Source organism: Zeugodacus cucurbitae, chromosome 6 (assembly GCF_028554725.1).
Source record: "Zeugodacus cucurbitae isolate PBARC_wt_2022May chromosome 6, idZeuCucr1.2, whole genome shotgun sequence".
NCBI classification, from domain to species: Eukaryota; Metazoa; Arthropoda; class Insecta; order Diptera; family Tephritidae; genus Zeugodacus; species Zeugodacus cucurbitae.
Genome location: NC_071671.1, coordinates 5484774 through 5499627, shown reverse-complemented (window position 1 = coordinate 5499627; position 14854 = coordinate 5484774). Strand labels below are relative to the sequence as shown.

Genomic DNA, 14854 nt, shown 5'->3' with positions numbered 1-14854 from the left:
AGGAACAGTCCCTGAACCGAAAGCAAAAAAAACAACACTACTGTACTTGATTTAGCAAGACAAACTTTTATTCATTATACATCTGCCATATTTTACAATAAAGAAGTCGGTACAACTTCTTTGTGAACTAAACAACTTTTAGTTTTGATCCGCGAGCTTCGCCTCTACCCTGGCGATAGTCTCCCTCAACCAAGGCAATAAATACCAAACATTTGCGTACACGCCTGGATAATCCGGGAGTCCACAACCGGTTCCCCATGAGACCACACCCGCTAATTTGCCATTAACCAGCAGCGGTCCACCCGAATCCATTTGACAGGCATCCTTACCGCCCACACCCAATAAACCCGCACACAACATATCATCGGTGATGCTATTTGGATAGCTCTGATTACAGATTTCATTGCTTATAATTGGCACCTTCACTTCGTGTAGGAAATCTGGACTCTGACCTTGAGCGTCTAAACCCCAACCGGTTATTGTAGCGATCTCTCCAGGCTGCGGCTGCACCTCGGTGAGTTCAACTGGTTTAATAGTTATATTATTAATTGGCAACGCAGCGGCCAGTACCAGCAAAGCTATATCATTATTCAAACGTCCAGTGTATTGTTCGTGCATAATAATCTCTTGTACTGGAACTATTACGCCATCAGTACCGTTGCGTTGATTTGCGCCAACAACAACCATTAGTTCGTTTCTCTTACTACGTTCAATGCAATGTGATGCCGTTATGACAATACGATCCGAATATATGCTGCCACCGCATGAATGATCGTAGGGTGCTTGCGGTACCCTGATATCCCTATCACGTAAGCTGATCTGATGAGGATACTGTAAAATATTAACCACTTTACCGCCAACTATGCGCTAATCTATGGCTTGATTAGTGTTAGGATGAGTGATAACTGCGCTGCTTCGAACCACCAAAAAAGTCGCCAAAAAGGCAAACAAAATATTAAAGGAGGAGTAAGTCATTTTAAAGTTTACCAGGTATCAACTTCACAACTCACGCGTCTACACTGCCGTACTGCCAATTTAGTCGCTAAATTTCAAGAAATTTGTAATAGAATATTCCCACTGAGAATACTTAAAATGCAGATAACATCGACTTTATAAATTTTTGAAAATTAATTTATAATCTGTTCCGTTATCAATAATTTATAATAATCTCCTTACAATTCTCTTACCAAAGCTATTATAAACGACACTTATCAATTTGGAAACAGAAAAAACAAAATATATAACATTCAACTTTTAATAAACGGTTTCTCCCAGAATATCTGCGTATAGTTTGGGGTCCACTTGTAAACTGATAAGGAGTGCGATTACTGGAACCGATTACTTATAAAGCACTACTTATAAAGCACATCCCTTATAATTTTGTTTGACGCTGGGAAGAAATGTGTTTCTTAAAGTTTGGAGACCTCTAAGTCTGTAAGAGGCAAATAATAAGAGAAATAGTCGCACTTGAACTACGAAGAAACTATATCGCCAATCCCCGAGCCGAAAGCTAAAAAACACTAATGCACTTGCTTTAGCATGACAAACTTTTATTCATTATGGAACTGTCCATATTTTACACTGTAGAAGTGCGCATAACTTCCATATGAACTAAACAACTTTTAGTTTTGATTCGCGAGCTTCGCCTCTACCCTGGCGATATTCACACGCAGCCATGGTAGTAAATACCAAACATTTGCATATACTCCAGGATAGTTGGGCAGTCCACAACCGCTTCCCCATGAGACCACACCCGCTAATTTGCCATTAACCAGTAGCGGTCCTCCCGAATCCATTTGACAGGCATCCTTGCCGCCAACATCCAATAAACCCGCACAGAGCATGGCTTCGGTGATGGCACCCTCATAACTTTGATTACAGATTTTATTGCTTACGATCGGCACCTTCACTTCATGCAGAAAGTTGGGAATCTGTGATTGCGCATCTAAGCCCCAACCGGTTATTGTAGCGATATCACCATGCTCTGGCTGCACCTCAGCCAATTCAATTGGTTTAATGGTGAAATTATTGATCGGCAATGCAGCGGCAAGTACCAGCAGAGCAATGTCGTTAGTCGTTCGTTCTTGATCGTATTCCTCATGCATAATAATCTCTTGTACAGGTACTATTACACCATCGGTACCGTTGCGTTGATTTGTGCCAACAACAACCATAAGTTCACTGCTCTCAGTACCATCAACGCAATGCGATGCGGTTATGACAATACGATCCGAATATATGCTGCCACCACATGAATGATCGTAGGGCTCTTCCGCTGCATCCCTCTCACGTAAACTGATCTGATGAGGATACTGCACAATATTTGTCACTTTGCCGCCAACAATTCGTGAATCTATGACTTGATTATTGGTTGGTTGATTAATATCTGCGCTATTCGTGACCACCAAAAACATCGCCAAAGCGACACACAAAATATTGTAGGTGCTGCTAGTCATTTTACAAATTTTCGACGTATTACCTTCGCAACACGCGAGTGTATACTGACGGACCGCCAATTTAATGACAAATTCTAACTAGAGTATTCTCATTTAATTGCAATTACTAAATAAAATTGAAATAAAATATTCCCACTTGAGAATTATGAAATTTCCAGTTAACATCTATTAATATTTAAAACGCTGATAAAATTTACTACAATATTTTTTAAATTAATTTATTATCTGTTTTTTTAGTGTTATCACTAATAATTTTGTGATCGGTAGCCTAGTCTGGTATAAACGACTCTTTATCAATTAGATAAAAGATTACAAAAAATATGACTTTCGTCTTTCAATAAACGGTTTCCCCCAAAAAACTGCGACCAGTTTGGGAACCATTTTTAAACTGATGATGTAGGCGAATATTTTATTTAGTATGTATAACATCCTTATAAATCAACGATTTTCGCTTCCACCTTGGCGATAGTCTCACGAAGCCACGGTAATAAATACCAAACATTTGCGTACACACCGGGAAATTCCGGGAGTCCACAAACGTTACCCCATGATACCACACCAGCTAATTTGCCATTAACCAGCAGCGGTCCTCCCGAATCCATTTGACTGGCATCCTTACCGCTAACATCCAACAAACCCGCACACAGCATAGCATCGGTGATAGCACCCTTATAACGCTGATTACAGATTTCATTGCCAACAACCGGCACCTTCACTTCGCGTAAGTAATCGGAAAATGCGCCACCTGGTGAGAGTAGACCCCAACCGGTTATTGTAGCGATATCACCATGCTGCGGCTGCGCCTCGGTCAACTCTACAGGCTTAATGGTGAAATTATTGATCGGCAACGCTGTGGCGAGCACCAACAAGCCGATGTCATTGTAGTAAGTTGTCTCATTATATTGCTCATGCATGATGATCTCTTGTACAGCGGTTATGGAACCATCGGCGCTGGCGCGTTCATTAGCACCTGCCACCATCATCAATTCCTCCTTCACACGGGAGAACAGGCAATGTGCTGCGGTGATGACGATGCGCTCCGAATAGAGACTGCCGCCACACGAATGCATGAATGGTTTCTGCGCTTTACCATTGATATACCTCATACGCAAACTTATCTGATGTGGTTATTGAATAATATTAACCACTTTGCCGCCAACAATACGTGAGCCGATATCCCTTTCATTATGCGCTGTTTCGAAATTGTCTTGTGTAGTTGAGCCGGTGCAGTATGTTACGGCCAAAATCAGCGCGAAAAAGACGACAAATATATGATTAATGTAGCAAGTCATTGTTCGGTATGCTCTATTATTACTTCGCTATTGCTTACGCCACGACGTGTAAAGACCTACTGTTTCTACCTTTCTGACAAGCGAACAACGTTTGAGCACTATATTTTTGATTTATTCAAGTAGACTACCACTCGAAAGTTATCTCGAATTTTGAACTAACATTTAATTTATATTTCGATAGTATTATCATACGGTAATAGCAGTGAGCGGAATATGTGTCCCACTTCTATTGATGTTAGAAGTTTGAGCATTGAAGTCTATTATTGTTCCACAATTGAGGTCTGCTCCTTCAAGTGAAGTCCTCTCATAATGTAACGAAGGGACTTGGAAGCTACAGCCACAGTAAATAATATCAATCATCGAAAAAGGGGTTCGAAACAAACTTCCACTATACAAAAAACTATTTTGCGAGCCTCAATGATGAAGACTGTAGATTCTAGGCCTTGCTGATGGTATGGTAACAATTATTCTTTATAAAAGGTTTGACATATTTTTCGACCAATATTAGACTGATGGTTCTATCTTGATACTGTTTTAGAATAATTTTTGAAGACATAATTTCTTGAAACATTAAACTTTTATTTCGCTTTCGCTTCATTTTCGATTCAAATTTCACCAATTCTTAACTGTTTTAGTAATCCATGAACTTACCGATGGTATATCAGTATAAACAGCTGGATTACCCTTGTTGCCGCAACCATTACCCCAAGAAATCAAACCAACCAATTGATTGTTTGCCACCAAAGGACTTCCGCCTATTGCGCCACAAGCCTTGTTATTCTTAGCAAGTCCACACACCATTGACTTCAGCACTTCGTCACCGCTATATTTGAACTTGCCAGATATGCAATCCTTGCGGTTTATGACACTCACAGGCATATCCACTAACTTATTTTTGGCATCCCAGCCGGTGACCACACCATTGGTACCGGTCTTCGGCAAACTACTCGCTAGTTTAACAGTGCCAGCCTTCACTGACTGTGCCAATTTCAAGACGGCCACGTCATTCTCATTTGTGATAGGGTCAAATCTTATATCGAAAGTCTTGGCGGCAATTTTTACTACTTGACCACCATCATTAACAGCGACAACCAATTTCGAACTATCGAAGAAAGCCAAACACCGTGCGGCGGTAACAACTGTATTGGAACTGATTAAAGCGCCAACGCAGGTGCGTGTGCCATCCGTACCCTGTATGGAGACGACATAAGGACGTGCCTTAATTGTAGTCGGTGTGCCTCCCTCAATTCCAGCAGCGTACGTATTAGTGGCATACGCTGTGATTAAGAGCAATAGTTGACAAACCAATGAAGAGAGCATCCTTGTTAACACTTTTTTATATCTACTGTATATTCGTAGCAATTACTAGTTCTGTGCACGGTGACTAAACTTACGCAGCTTAAATGTGTTTCTTCTTATATCATATTTTTGAAGCTTCCAATATATAGGCAACAGTTTCATTAATGAAACAGTCACGACAATAGCAGAAAAAGATCAGATAAAAGCTTATGTAAATTAATGAACCGATAAGAAATCAGGTAAACCAACGAACTTTTAACAGAATACACTCTTTAAGTGTGACTTTGAATAATATTCTATGGCAATAAGATCCTGTGATTCGTCGAACAAATAAAAAGCAAAGATCGTACAAATCTAGCGAGCAGAAAACTAGCGAATCGAAGAGGTAGTTAGTTATTTTGTTGAGATCACATTAGCTTTTGCTACTCAATAGATGAACATTTTGAGAGTACGTCCGTCCAGTAGATGAAGTACTCATTGAAGTATGCAAATTTTTATAATTGTAAAATATAAGAGAGTATTAAATTAATATGTTTCAATTTGTTTATTAATCATTGGTGACTTCCATTAACATTTCGTGACAATAATTATCATATAACTTAAGGACTATTCGCATCGATCCAATCGCGTAAATTTGCAACACTGCTGTAAACACCAGGAAAATCAGGGTGCGCACAACCGACACCCCACGAAACAATACCAACTTGTACGCTATTCTCGACCAAAGGACCACCGGAATCGCCACCACAGGTGCCCTCTCCACCGACTAGGCCAGCGCAAATCATGCGGCTGGTGATGTCATCAATTTCTCTGTATTTCTCTTGACATACATGCTGTGCAACAACTTCGGCAGTTAATCTCTTCAAAATTTGAACAGTCGGACCATTCTCATCTGCTTGACCCCAACCGCTGACAATGGCATTCGTACCTGCCGCTGGATTATTGCTCGCTAACGCAATAATTTTTGCATTAGCACCGAGTGGAATCGGCGTTGCGAGTATGACGAGTGCAACATCGTAATCAATTGTAACCGTGTCAAAGTTCTCATGTGTTATGATATCTGTGACTTTGATCAGATTTTTTCTGCTTGCAACATTCGTGACACCATATTGTATTTCATATTTATCGAGCAAATCCTTGAAGATGCAATGTGCTGCAGTTAATACCAATTTTTGCCCAATAATTGAACCGCCGCAGAAATGATGACCATCTAAACGCAATGACACCTGGTAGGGATGATTGCCGATATGTGTATTCTGACCGCCGATAATACGTTCATCTAACAGCGGTGCCGTACCATCGATCGGTCCAGCGTGGGCAATGCCCAGTACTGCGATTGCAGGCAGCAAAAAAGTTATAGCGCGCCACATTGTTTCCAAACTAAAATGAACAGCAAGATTGGTGGCGATTTTATACTTAAAAGCTCTCAAAATAATACCAGCATTAATCGAATTATGATTAGTAGAGTATTATAAATTAAAAAATATCAAAAATAATAAAAACAATAAATAATTGTTTATCAATTTAATAAACATTGATAATAATTTTGTAGGGATTACCAAGGAAGAAGGTCCAACAAGGAGTAAGTTGGGGTAGGGGTACTTTAATATATGTATATTCCAACATATGGATATCTCGATCATAAAAATAATATCAACGGCTGCTAATAAATTGAAAGAAACAACGGAAAATTTAAAGGGAGCTTCCAAACCTCATATATTTTTCAACGATTCAATTGGTATTGTTGAAGGCCTAAGGTGAGATCTTGTCAAAGAGGAACGGCCGATTTCGGCTTATTACTTATATTATGGTACTATAAATCCCGTAAAGGAGTGATCAGACTATACAAATCTTAAAATCAGTTCCTACAGAGTACTTTGCTCAATATATAATGGTCGGTGAATGATTACGACCATTACTTTTACACTCTTTTTCATACTCGGACTCATTTATAAAGTAACACTCATAACGTACCTTGCACAATATAGATATATATGGAGCTAAAGCAGGTCTTCACATTTCAAGACTTTACTTGTATATATTTATTTAGTTTTTTTTTTATGCAAAAATATAGAAGCCTCTACTTTATTTCATGTGTGCTGTAATCCAGCTTCTCAATTTGGCCACACTACTGTAGACACCGGGAAAATCGGGATGCGCACAACCGACACCCCATGAGACAATACCAACCTGTTGGCCATTCACGGCCAAAGGACCACCGGAATCACCACCACAAGTGCCTTTGCCACCGCCACTCACACCGGCACATATCATGCGATCGGTGATTTTATCGATCTTTTTATATTTTTGACTACACACCTTAGGCGCCACAATCTTCACATTTATGCTTTGCAATTGCTGCACAGTTGGGCCATTTTCATCGGTTTGACCCCAACCGACGACGACAGCATTAGCGCCAGCCGGCGGATTAGCTTTGGCAAGTGGTATAATTTTCGCCCACACACCGAGTCGTATGGGCGCAGTGAGTTTAATCACAGCGACATCATAATCGATTGTGTCCTTGTTGAATTTCTCATGTGTGGTGATTTTTGCGATTTTAACAATATTCGCCGTTTTGCCAACATTATCAACACCATATTGCACCTGATAATTATTCAATTGATCCTTAAAAATGCAATGCGCTGCAGTCAACACCACATCGTTCGCTATAATGGAACCGCCACAGAAATGATACCCATTTAAACGCACCGAAACCTGATATGGCGTTGAAGCGAATTTCGCCTTAGTTCCTCCAATAATTTTCATGCTTAACAGACTATCAGCATTCCAAGTATCTAGTCCAGACTGAGTATCAAAATTCAAAGTATTTTGGCCATCTATTTGGTTGATGTTAAGCAATGTAAATATAGCGATCAATAGAAAACTTAGCGACATTATTTCCACAACAGAATTCTTAACATTAATATGATTGAAAGCAAACACTTTGAATATGTTTAACAAATGTGAACACTCAAGTGAGTGCACGAAACTATTAAATTATTTATCAGTTTTTAAAGTGCCTTTCAACGTGTGGCACGATTTTAGACATCATCCCGAAAAAAAAAACTCGGGAAACTCGATATTATTTTGATAGTATTAAGCCGTTATTAGGCTAGGTTTGTTATTTTTAAATAGAATATTTTTCCGTTTTCTTAAGAAACCGTTCTCAGAACAATCTGGTCTACATAACCGAAAAGGACCCGGAGTTGCAGAGTTTTGGAATTTTATACGTTCAAGGGCAATAGTTCCTAAACATTATTTATATAACACCGTAACCGAAACGGACCCGGAGTCGTAGAGTATTTGATTGTTATACAGCCAAGGACAATAGTTCCTAAACATTATTTGGGGCATACAGTAACCGGAATTATCCCTGACTTTCAGAGTTTTGGATTTATATACGGTCAAGGGCAATACAAAACATTATGTGGGACACACAGTAACCGGAACTGACCCACGGTCGCAGAGTTCTTGATTTTTATACAACCATCATAAATCAAACTCTACAAGCCGCTTAACATTCCCGTCCTGTTTTATGGTGCGGAAGCTTGAGCGATGTCAACATCATATGAGACGACACTAGGAGTTTTCGAGAGGAAAATTTTGCGCAAGATTTATGGTTCTCACAACATTGGTAACAGCGAATACCGCAGGCAATGGAACGATGAGCTGTACGAGTAAAATATGAGTGAGTAAAAAGACAGCGGCTACTCTGGCTAGGTCATGTTGTCCGAATGGGCGAAAACTCTTCAGCTCTGAAAGTGTTCGATGCAGTACCCGCCGGAGGAAGCTGAGAAAGGGAAAGGCCTCCACTCCGTTGGAAGGACCAGGTGGAGAACGACCTGGTTACACTTGGGATCTCCAACTGGCGCCGAACTGCGAGGGAAAGAGAGGAGTGGTGTGCTATCATCTATTCACTAGTCCAAAAAATTGACTAGTTTCAACTGAATAACTTTAACTTTAACCCTCAGAATAAAATCTAGTATTTTGCTTCAAACTAATCATAAAATTATTATTTCATTTCATAATATTCAATATAATTTTAAAGCTTATTGGCCGTTTCAATGATCCACGAACGCTCGGCGGCAATATCGGTGAAGACTGCTGGATTACCCTTGTTGCCACAACCATAACCCCAGGAAACCAAACCAACTAGCTGCTTACCAACCACTAATGGCAGACCAGGTTGACCATTGCAAGCTTGTAGATTACTAGCCAAGCCACATAGCATGGTATTCAACACTTCATCCTCGCTGTACTTATAGTCGCCCGAGCCGCATTCCTCGGCAGTAAGTGTTCTCACGGCCACATCCACTAAACTGTTGTTTGCTGCCCAACCAGTTACCACACCACTGTCACCATTTTCCGGTGCTGTGCTAGCCAACTCAAGGTAACCACCACTCTCCACTGGTTCAGCCAATTTCAAAACGGCCACATCATTTTGCATGGTAACGAAATCGAATTGCGGATTGAAGCTTTGTGCAGCAATTTGAATGACTCTTTCGCCGTTATTAACACCGACAGCCAATTGAGAGACATCGTAGAAAGCCAAGCACTGTGCAGCGGTCACAACGGTATTCTCATTAATTAAGGCACCACCACAGATCACGGGTGGACCATCTTTGCCTTGTATGGACACCAGGTAGGGATGATCTTGTATGGTCGTCGGCACACCACCCTCTATATCGGAGGCATATGCAGTACTAGCGATCACTAGTAAGATAGTACAAGCAAATAACTTCGCCATTTTTTTGCGGTTAAACTATACTATAGACTGTAACTACGTGGTTTTAGACTGTTTAGTATGATGTTAAGTGTTCAACTATGCTTTACTCGACTTTCATCCGCTCTTATATACCTCCGTAATCCAGTGATATTTATTATTTGCGCTCTGTAAACTGTTGCTATTGGATAAATAACTGATGCTTCTAAATGATTTACGTAAGATCTATCAACACCGAGGCACGCGCAGAACTGATGCATTGTTTAGCGCAGGTGTTCTATCTATCCATTATTCTTAGATACTGTTTTTTCTTACGAGTTCTACGTCAGTTATTGTTAATATAGACTCTAACAAAATTGATCATTAAACAGATAGTAAAAAAAATTAGAAAAAATAGTGCTCTGTTAATCAGAATCCTACAAAAAGCGCATGGAGAAGAAATAAAAATAAAATGAAAATAATGAAACGAGCAGAAAATCAACAGAATTATGCGTGTTCTATAAAACCTTTATCTAAAAACTTTAAGTACACCCCTAAAGTTGTTTGGAAAACTACAAAGTATGGCAAAATAAATAATACGCTAATTCGTATTATTTTATTAATAATTGCGTTGCTTATAATTTAATAGTTACACAAATAACTGTACTGAGTTATTATTTGTACAGTTGTGTATGAATTTCCTTAAATATGTTTATTTATGAAACGTAAATTTATTGTTAGAAATGAGGCAGATAAAATATTAAGGAAAACAAGTAAGGAAGGGCTAAGTTCGGGTGCAACCGAACATTTTATACTCTCGCAATTTATATATTTAACTTTATTTATATTATATAATACACAATTTGACCCACATATTCGTCATATATATTGTATAAAGTCCATTGAAAGTTGGAAACCATAATATTAAGTTAGAAGCACCGAGGTCCTCGTGTTCGATATATGGGGCCTTAAAAACCTATGGTCCGATTTCGGCGATTTTTAGAATGGGGCTGCCACACTATTAACATAGTATTTGTGCAAAGTTCTGCACCGATATCTTCACTAGTACTTACTTTATATATTGTAAAGTAAACGATTCAGATTGTCTTCAAAGTTCTGGTATATAGGAAGTAGGCGTGGTTGTGAAGCGATTTGGCCTATTTTCACAACTTATCATTGGGATGCAAGGAAACTATTATAAACCAAGTTTCATTGAAATCGGTCGAGTAGTTCCTGAGATATGGTTTTTGACCCATAAGTGGGCGACGCCTCGCCCATTTTCCATTTTGTAAAAAAATCTGAGTGTAGCTTTCATCTGCCATTTCTTATGTGAAATTTAGTGTTTCTGACGTTTCTCGTTAGTGAGTTAACCCACTTTTAGTAATTTTCAACCTAAATTTTGTATGGGAGGTGGGCGTGGTTATTATCCGATGTCTTTCATTTTTGGACTGTATTAGGAAGTGGCTAAAAAAAACGACTGCAAAAAGTTTGGTTTATATAGCTCTATTGGTTTGCGAGATATGTACAAAAATCTTAGTAGGGGACGGGGCTACGCCCACTTCCCCAAAAAAATTACATCCAAATATGCCCCTTCATAGTGCGATCCTTCATACCAAATTTTATTTCTATAGCTTTATTTATGCATCGAAAACGATGCAGTACCCGCTGGTGGAAGCCGAGGAAGAGGGAGACCTCCACTCCGGTGGAAGGACCAGATGGAGAAGGACCTGTCTTCACTTGGTATTACCAATTGGCGCCAAACCGCCAAAAGGAGAGATGCGTGGCGCACTGTTGTGGACTCGGCTATAACCGCGTAAGCGGTTTCTACGCCAGTTAAGAAGAAGAAGCTTTATTTATGGCTTAGTTATGGCACTTTATGTGTTTTCGGTTTTCGCCATTTTGTGGGCGTGGCAGTGGTCCGATTTTGCTCATTTTCGAAAGCAACCTTCCTATGGTGCCAAGAAATATGTGTGCCAAGTGTTTCATTAAGATATCTTAATTTTTACTCAAGTTACAGCTTGCACAGACGGACGGACGGACGGACAGACAGACATTCGGATTTGAACTCCACTCTTCACCCTGATCACTTTGTTCTTAACTCGTTTAGTTTTGGGTGTTACAAACAACCGTTATGTGAACAAAACTATAATACTCTCTTTAGCAACATTTGTTGCGAGAGTATAAATATTTGTAATATAATATCTTAAGCAATGAGTGTCTGCTAGTTCTATAAAAATAATAACAGTTAATAAATAACATATTAGGGACTGTCAATAAGGGTGGTGAAAACATTTTTTATGGTTTTGTATGAACCCAGAACATACATAAGAAGATCTCTGAACTCAAAACAGCGGACAAAACATTCTCAGTTCTCGGGTCGGGGCGTATGAGTGACTAAAAATTATTTTTCTGATTTTTCAGAATCTCTCATATATTTTTAAAAAGTAACAAAATTTTGTAAGATAGCATTAGATAGCGTTAATAAATGCCTAAAAGTATGTTTAGTTCGTTGCAAAATTATAAATTACATACAAATCTATCTGTAGAAGATTGCATACCCTCTGAGAAAAACAAAGCTACTCACTACTAGAGAAAAAAACAGTCGCCAACTAGTGGCTACATATACTAAATGGTCTGTTAACATAGCGACTAGATATTACTAATACTAATTACTAACATTTTCTGACAGCGCACATTGGCAGTTTAAGATAGAACAATTTCATATTCGGTACAAATCCGGTACCAATTGATATGATATGTAGTAAGAACAACATTTTTTCACGATTCGGACTGTCAATTTCATATCAATATAATATTCGGTACAAATTCGGTACATATTCGGTACTATGAATTTGGAGAACTTTTATACAAATATCAAAATATATACCTATTTATGTCCCATGAATTGTAATGTAGTAAAAACTTAACTACATAACCTGCTATTCGGTATAAGTTCACAAGGACAGTTCTTATCAAAGAAAGTTTTTATCAAAATAAATTCGGTACGAATTCGGAATCATAAAAATAAATATATTTATATACAGTTGAACTTCCATAACTCGCACTCTTGAATTGGCAATAGAAGCCGAATTTCATACAAATTACCTACCACAACTCGAAGATTTTTTGTTGATTATTGTGATTTGAGTTAGGTAAGTTCAACTGTACATACATATTTGTGACAGTTCGCAGAAATATGTAGCTTAAATTTGATATACGGTACAAATTCGATAACAAATTATAGGTTTTTTTAAATTTTACCAAAAATAAAATACGAAATTGTAAATAAATATAAACGCAATACATTTTTAATAGTATATATAATTCAAACAATATACTCGTAGTCTCTCTTATTTCCATAATAGAAAACTATGGAAAAGTTAAATCTATTTAAGAGTTTAAAAAACATTACATTATGTGTTTACAGCCCCAACCTACAGTTTCTTTATGGCCTTTTTAATCCATTTCCTTAGCTTATTGACATTAGTGTATACGGCTGGATTGCCTAAATTGCCACAACCATAACCCCAGGACACCAATCCGACCAGTTTCTTCCTAAACACCAAAGGACTGCCGGGTTCGGCGTCGCACACATACTTATTATACGGCTTAGCGCAAAACATCGTATCCGTTATGTCATCTTCAGTGTAAACATATTCACCAGATCTGCATTTCTTTGCCTTAATTATGCGCACTTTCACATCGACCAATTGCCGTTGTTGACTCCAACCGGTGACCACAGCAGTTTTGCCTGTCTTCGGTTTCTCGCCAGCCAATTTTATGTCACTCTTTACAGACAATTTCCTTAGATTTTTTCGAAACTTCACTACTGCCACATCACTATCCATGGTGGTGAAATCGAATTTCTCATGGATTATAATGGACTCAATGGGTATCAGTTCACCTGCACCGCTATATTTGTCCGTGCCAAGACGTAAGTAGATCTGTGTGGGATCGTGAAAAATTAAGCATTGTGCAGCTGTGACGACAATATTCTCTTTAGCATCGATTAGAGCGCCTCCGCAAATATGTGTACCGTTGACAAATTGCAGTGAAACCACATATGGATGCTCCTCAATTGTTGTTTTTACTCCATCGATAAAGCCGATGGCTTGTGAAAGGCCTGTTTGGTAGGCGATTAAAAGCGCTATAACGCGGCAGACGCAGTTTATGTACATTTTCACTAAGGGAATTAGTTCTTTTTCGTCGAACCGTTATACACAAAATGTGCTGTGCTGTCTTGTGCTGTTATAATATTTATAGAAAAAGCTCTTTTAAGTATTATATATTTGTTCCAAAAGCAGACATTGTTCATGAATTAAACAAACGGCAATGAGTATGCTAACCAAACAAATAAATTTTTACCAACACATGGTCGCAGTAGTCGCTGGCACCTTTGGGTTTTAGAACGACAAACAAAAGGCGAAGGTTCAACGATTAGCTTTGAAATCTTGCGGAAAATCTTTGGATTTAGAAATTAATTATCTCATGCAGGGCCAAGTTGGATTGACGATTGTATTGTAAATTGATTTACCTATATTGTAAATCGGTTTCAAATAGACCTTGTAATTTGGCATAAGAGCTCAGCTTATTATTGCCTTCTCCAGGTAGTCGAAGTAGATCACATCTCATAAATCCCAAAAAACGATGGTAGCACTTTCTGGTCGATATGACATTTCGAAAGAGCTTTGGCGGGTGAAGTACACACTTTTGACTGTTCCTAGGTCTTTAAGTAATTGTGTCTGGTTTTACGCCAATGTGTTTTCACTTACAAATAAAGCATTTTATTTTCATCTCTTGGAATATACTCATACAATTATCTTTTTTCATTAAAACAGACAAAAGGAACAAGCAGTCGTTGAACTCCAAATCAGAAACAGTTCGATCTGATTTCGAAAATCATTATGGAATTCTCATTTTTAATCATATTGCCAATATCTTATCTTAATTAATATTATGACTTCACTTCAAGGTTAAAATTAACTCACAAACCGTCGGATCAAATATAGCGGAAATAATATCCAACAAGCCGAATTTCAATCAAATAACAAGTATCATTGAAAACTCTTCTAGCTATAGTATATACACAAAATTTAATGGAAAGT

The 14854-nt window shown here is 38.5% G+C and overlaps 6 protein-coding genes and 2 pseudogenes across 6 annotated transcripts; all 8 read right to left on the bottom strand.

The window, feature by feature from the left end:
* Nucleotides 1-32: 32 nt before the first annotated feature.
* On the bottom strand, nt 33-1375 carry LOC105220604 (trypsin zeta-like; annotated as a pseudogene).
* Nucleotides 1376-1529: 154 nt separating this feature from the next.
* Nucleotides 1530-2581, bottom strand: LOC114803853 (trypsin zeta). Its single transcript, XM_029039590.2, has one exon. The coding sequence runs from the start codon at nt 2454-2456 to the stop codon at nt 1623-1625; it is 834 nt and encodes a 277-aa protein (XP_028895423.2). The 5' UTR covers nt 2457-2581; the 3' UTR covers nt 1530-1622.
* A 103-nt stretch (nt 2582-2684) lies between these two features.
* On the bottom strand, nt 2685-4158 carry LOC105211241 (trypsin zeta-like; annotated as a pseudogene).
* A 148-nt stretch (nt 4159-4306) lies between these two features.
* LOC105211242 (trypsin) lies at nt 4307-5175 on the bottom strand. Its single transcript, XM_011182586.2, has one exon. It carries the CDS (start codon nt 5066-5068, stop codon nt 4361-4363), a length of 708 nt encoding a protein of 235 aa, XP_011180888.1. The 5' UTR covers nt 5069-5175; the 3' UTR covers nt 4307-4360.
* Nucleotides 5176-5572: 397 nt separating this feature from the next.
* On the bottom strand, nt 5573-6445 carry LOC105211243 (vitellin-degrading protease). The gene has a single exon (XM_011182587.2). It carries the CDS (start codon nt 6415-6417, stop codon nt 5647-5649), a length of 771 nt encoding a protein of 256 aa, XP_011180889.2. The 5' UTR covers nt 6418-6445; the 3' UTR covers nt 5573-5646.
* A 614-nt stretch (nt 6446-7059) lies between these two features.
* LOC105211244 (trypsin alpha-3) lies at nt 7060-7996 on the bottom strand. Its single transcript, XM_011182589.3, has one exon. It carries the CDS (start codon nt 7940-7942, stop codon nt 7133-7135), a length of 810 nt encoding a protein of 269 aa, XP_011180891.2. The 5' UTR covers nt 7943-7996; the 3' UTR covers nt 7060-7132.
* Nucleotides 7997-9032: 1036 nt separating this feature from the next.
* Nucleotides 9033-9889, bottom strand: LOC105211245 (trypsin theta). Its single transcript, XM_011182590.3, has one exon. It carries the CDS (start codon nt 9792-9794, stop codon nt 9090-9092), a length of 705 nt encoding a protein of 234 aa, XP_011180892.2. The 5' UTR covers nt 9795-9889; the 3' UTR covers nt 9033-9089.
* Nucleotides 9890-13028: 3139 nt separating this feature from the next.
* On the bottom strand, nt 13029-13997 carry LOC105211246 (trypsin). Its single transcript, XM_011182591.3, has one exon. The coding sequence runs from the start codon at nt 13925-13927 to the stop codon at nt 13184-13186; it is 744 nt and encodes a 247-aa protein (XP_011180893.2). The 5' UTR covers nt 13928-13997; the 3' UTR covers nt 13029-13183.
* Nucleotides 13998-14854: the final 857 nt, after the last annotated feature.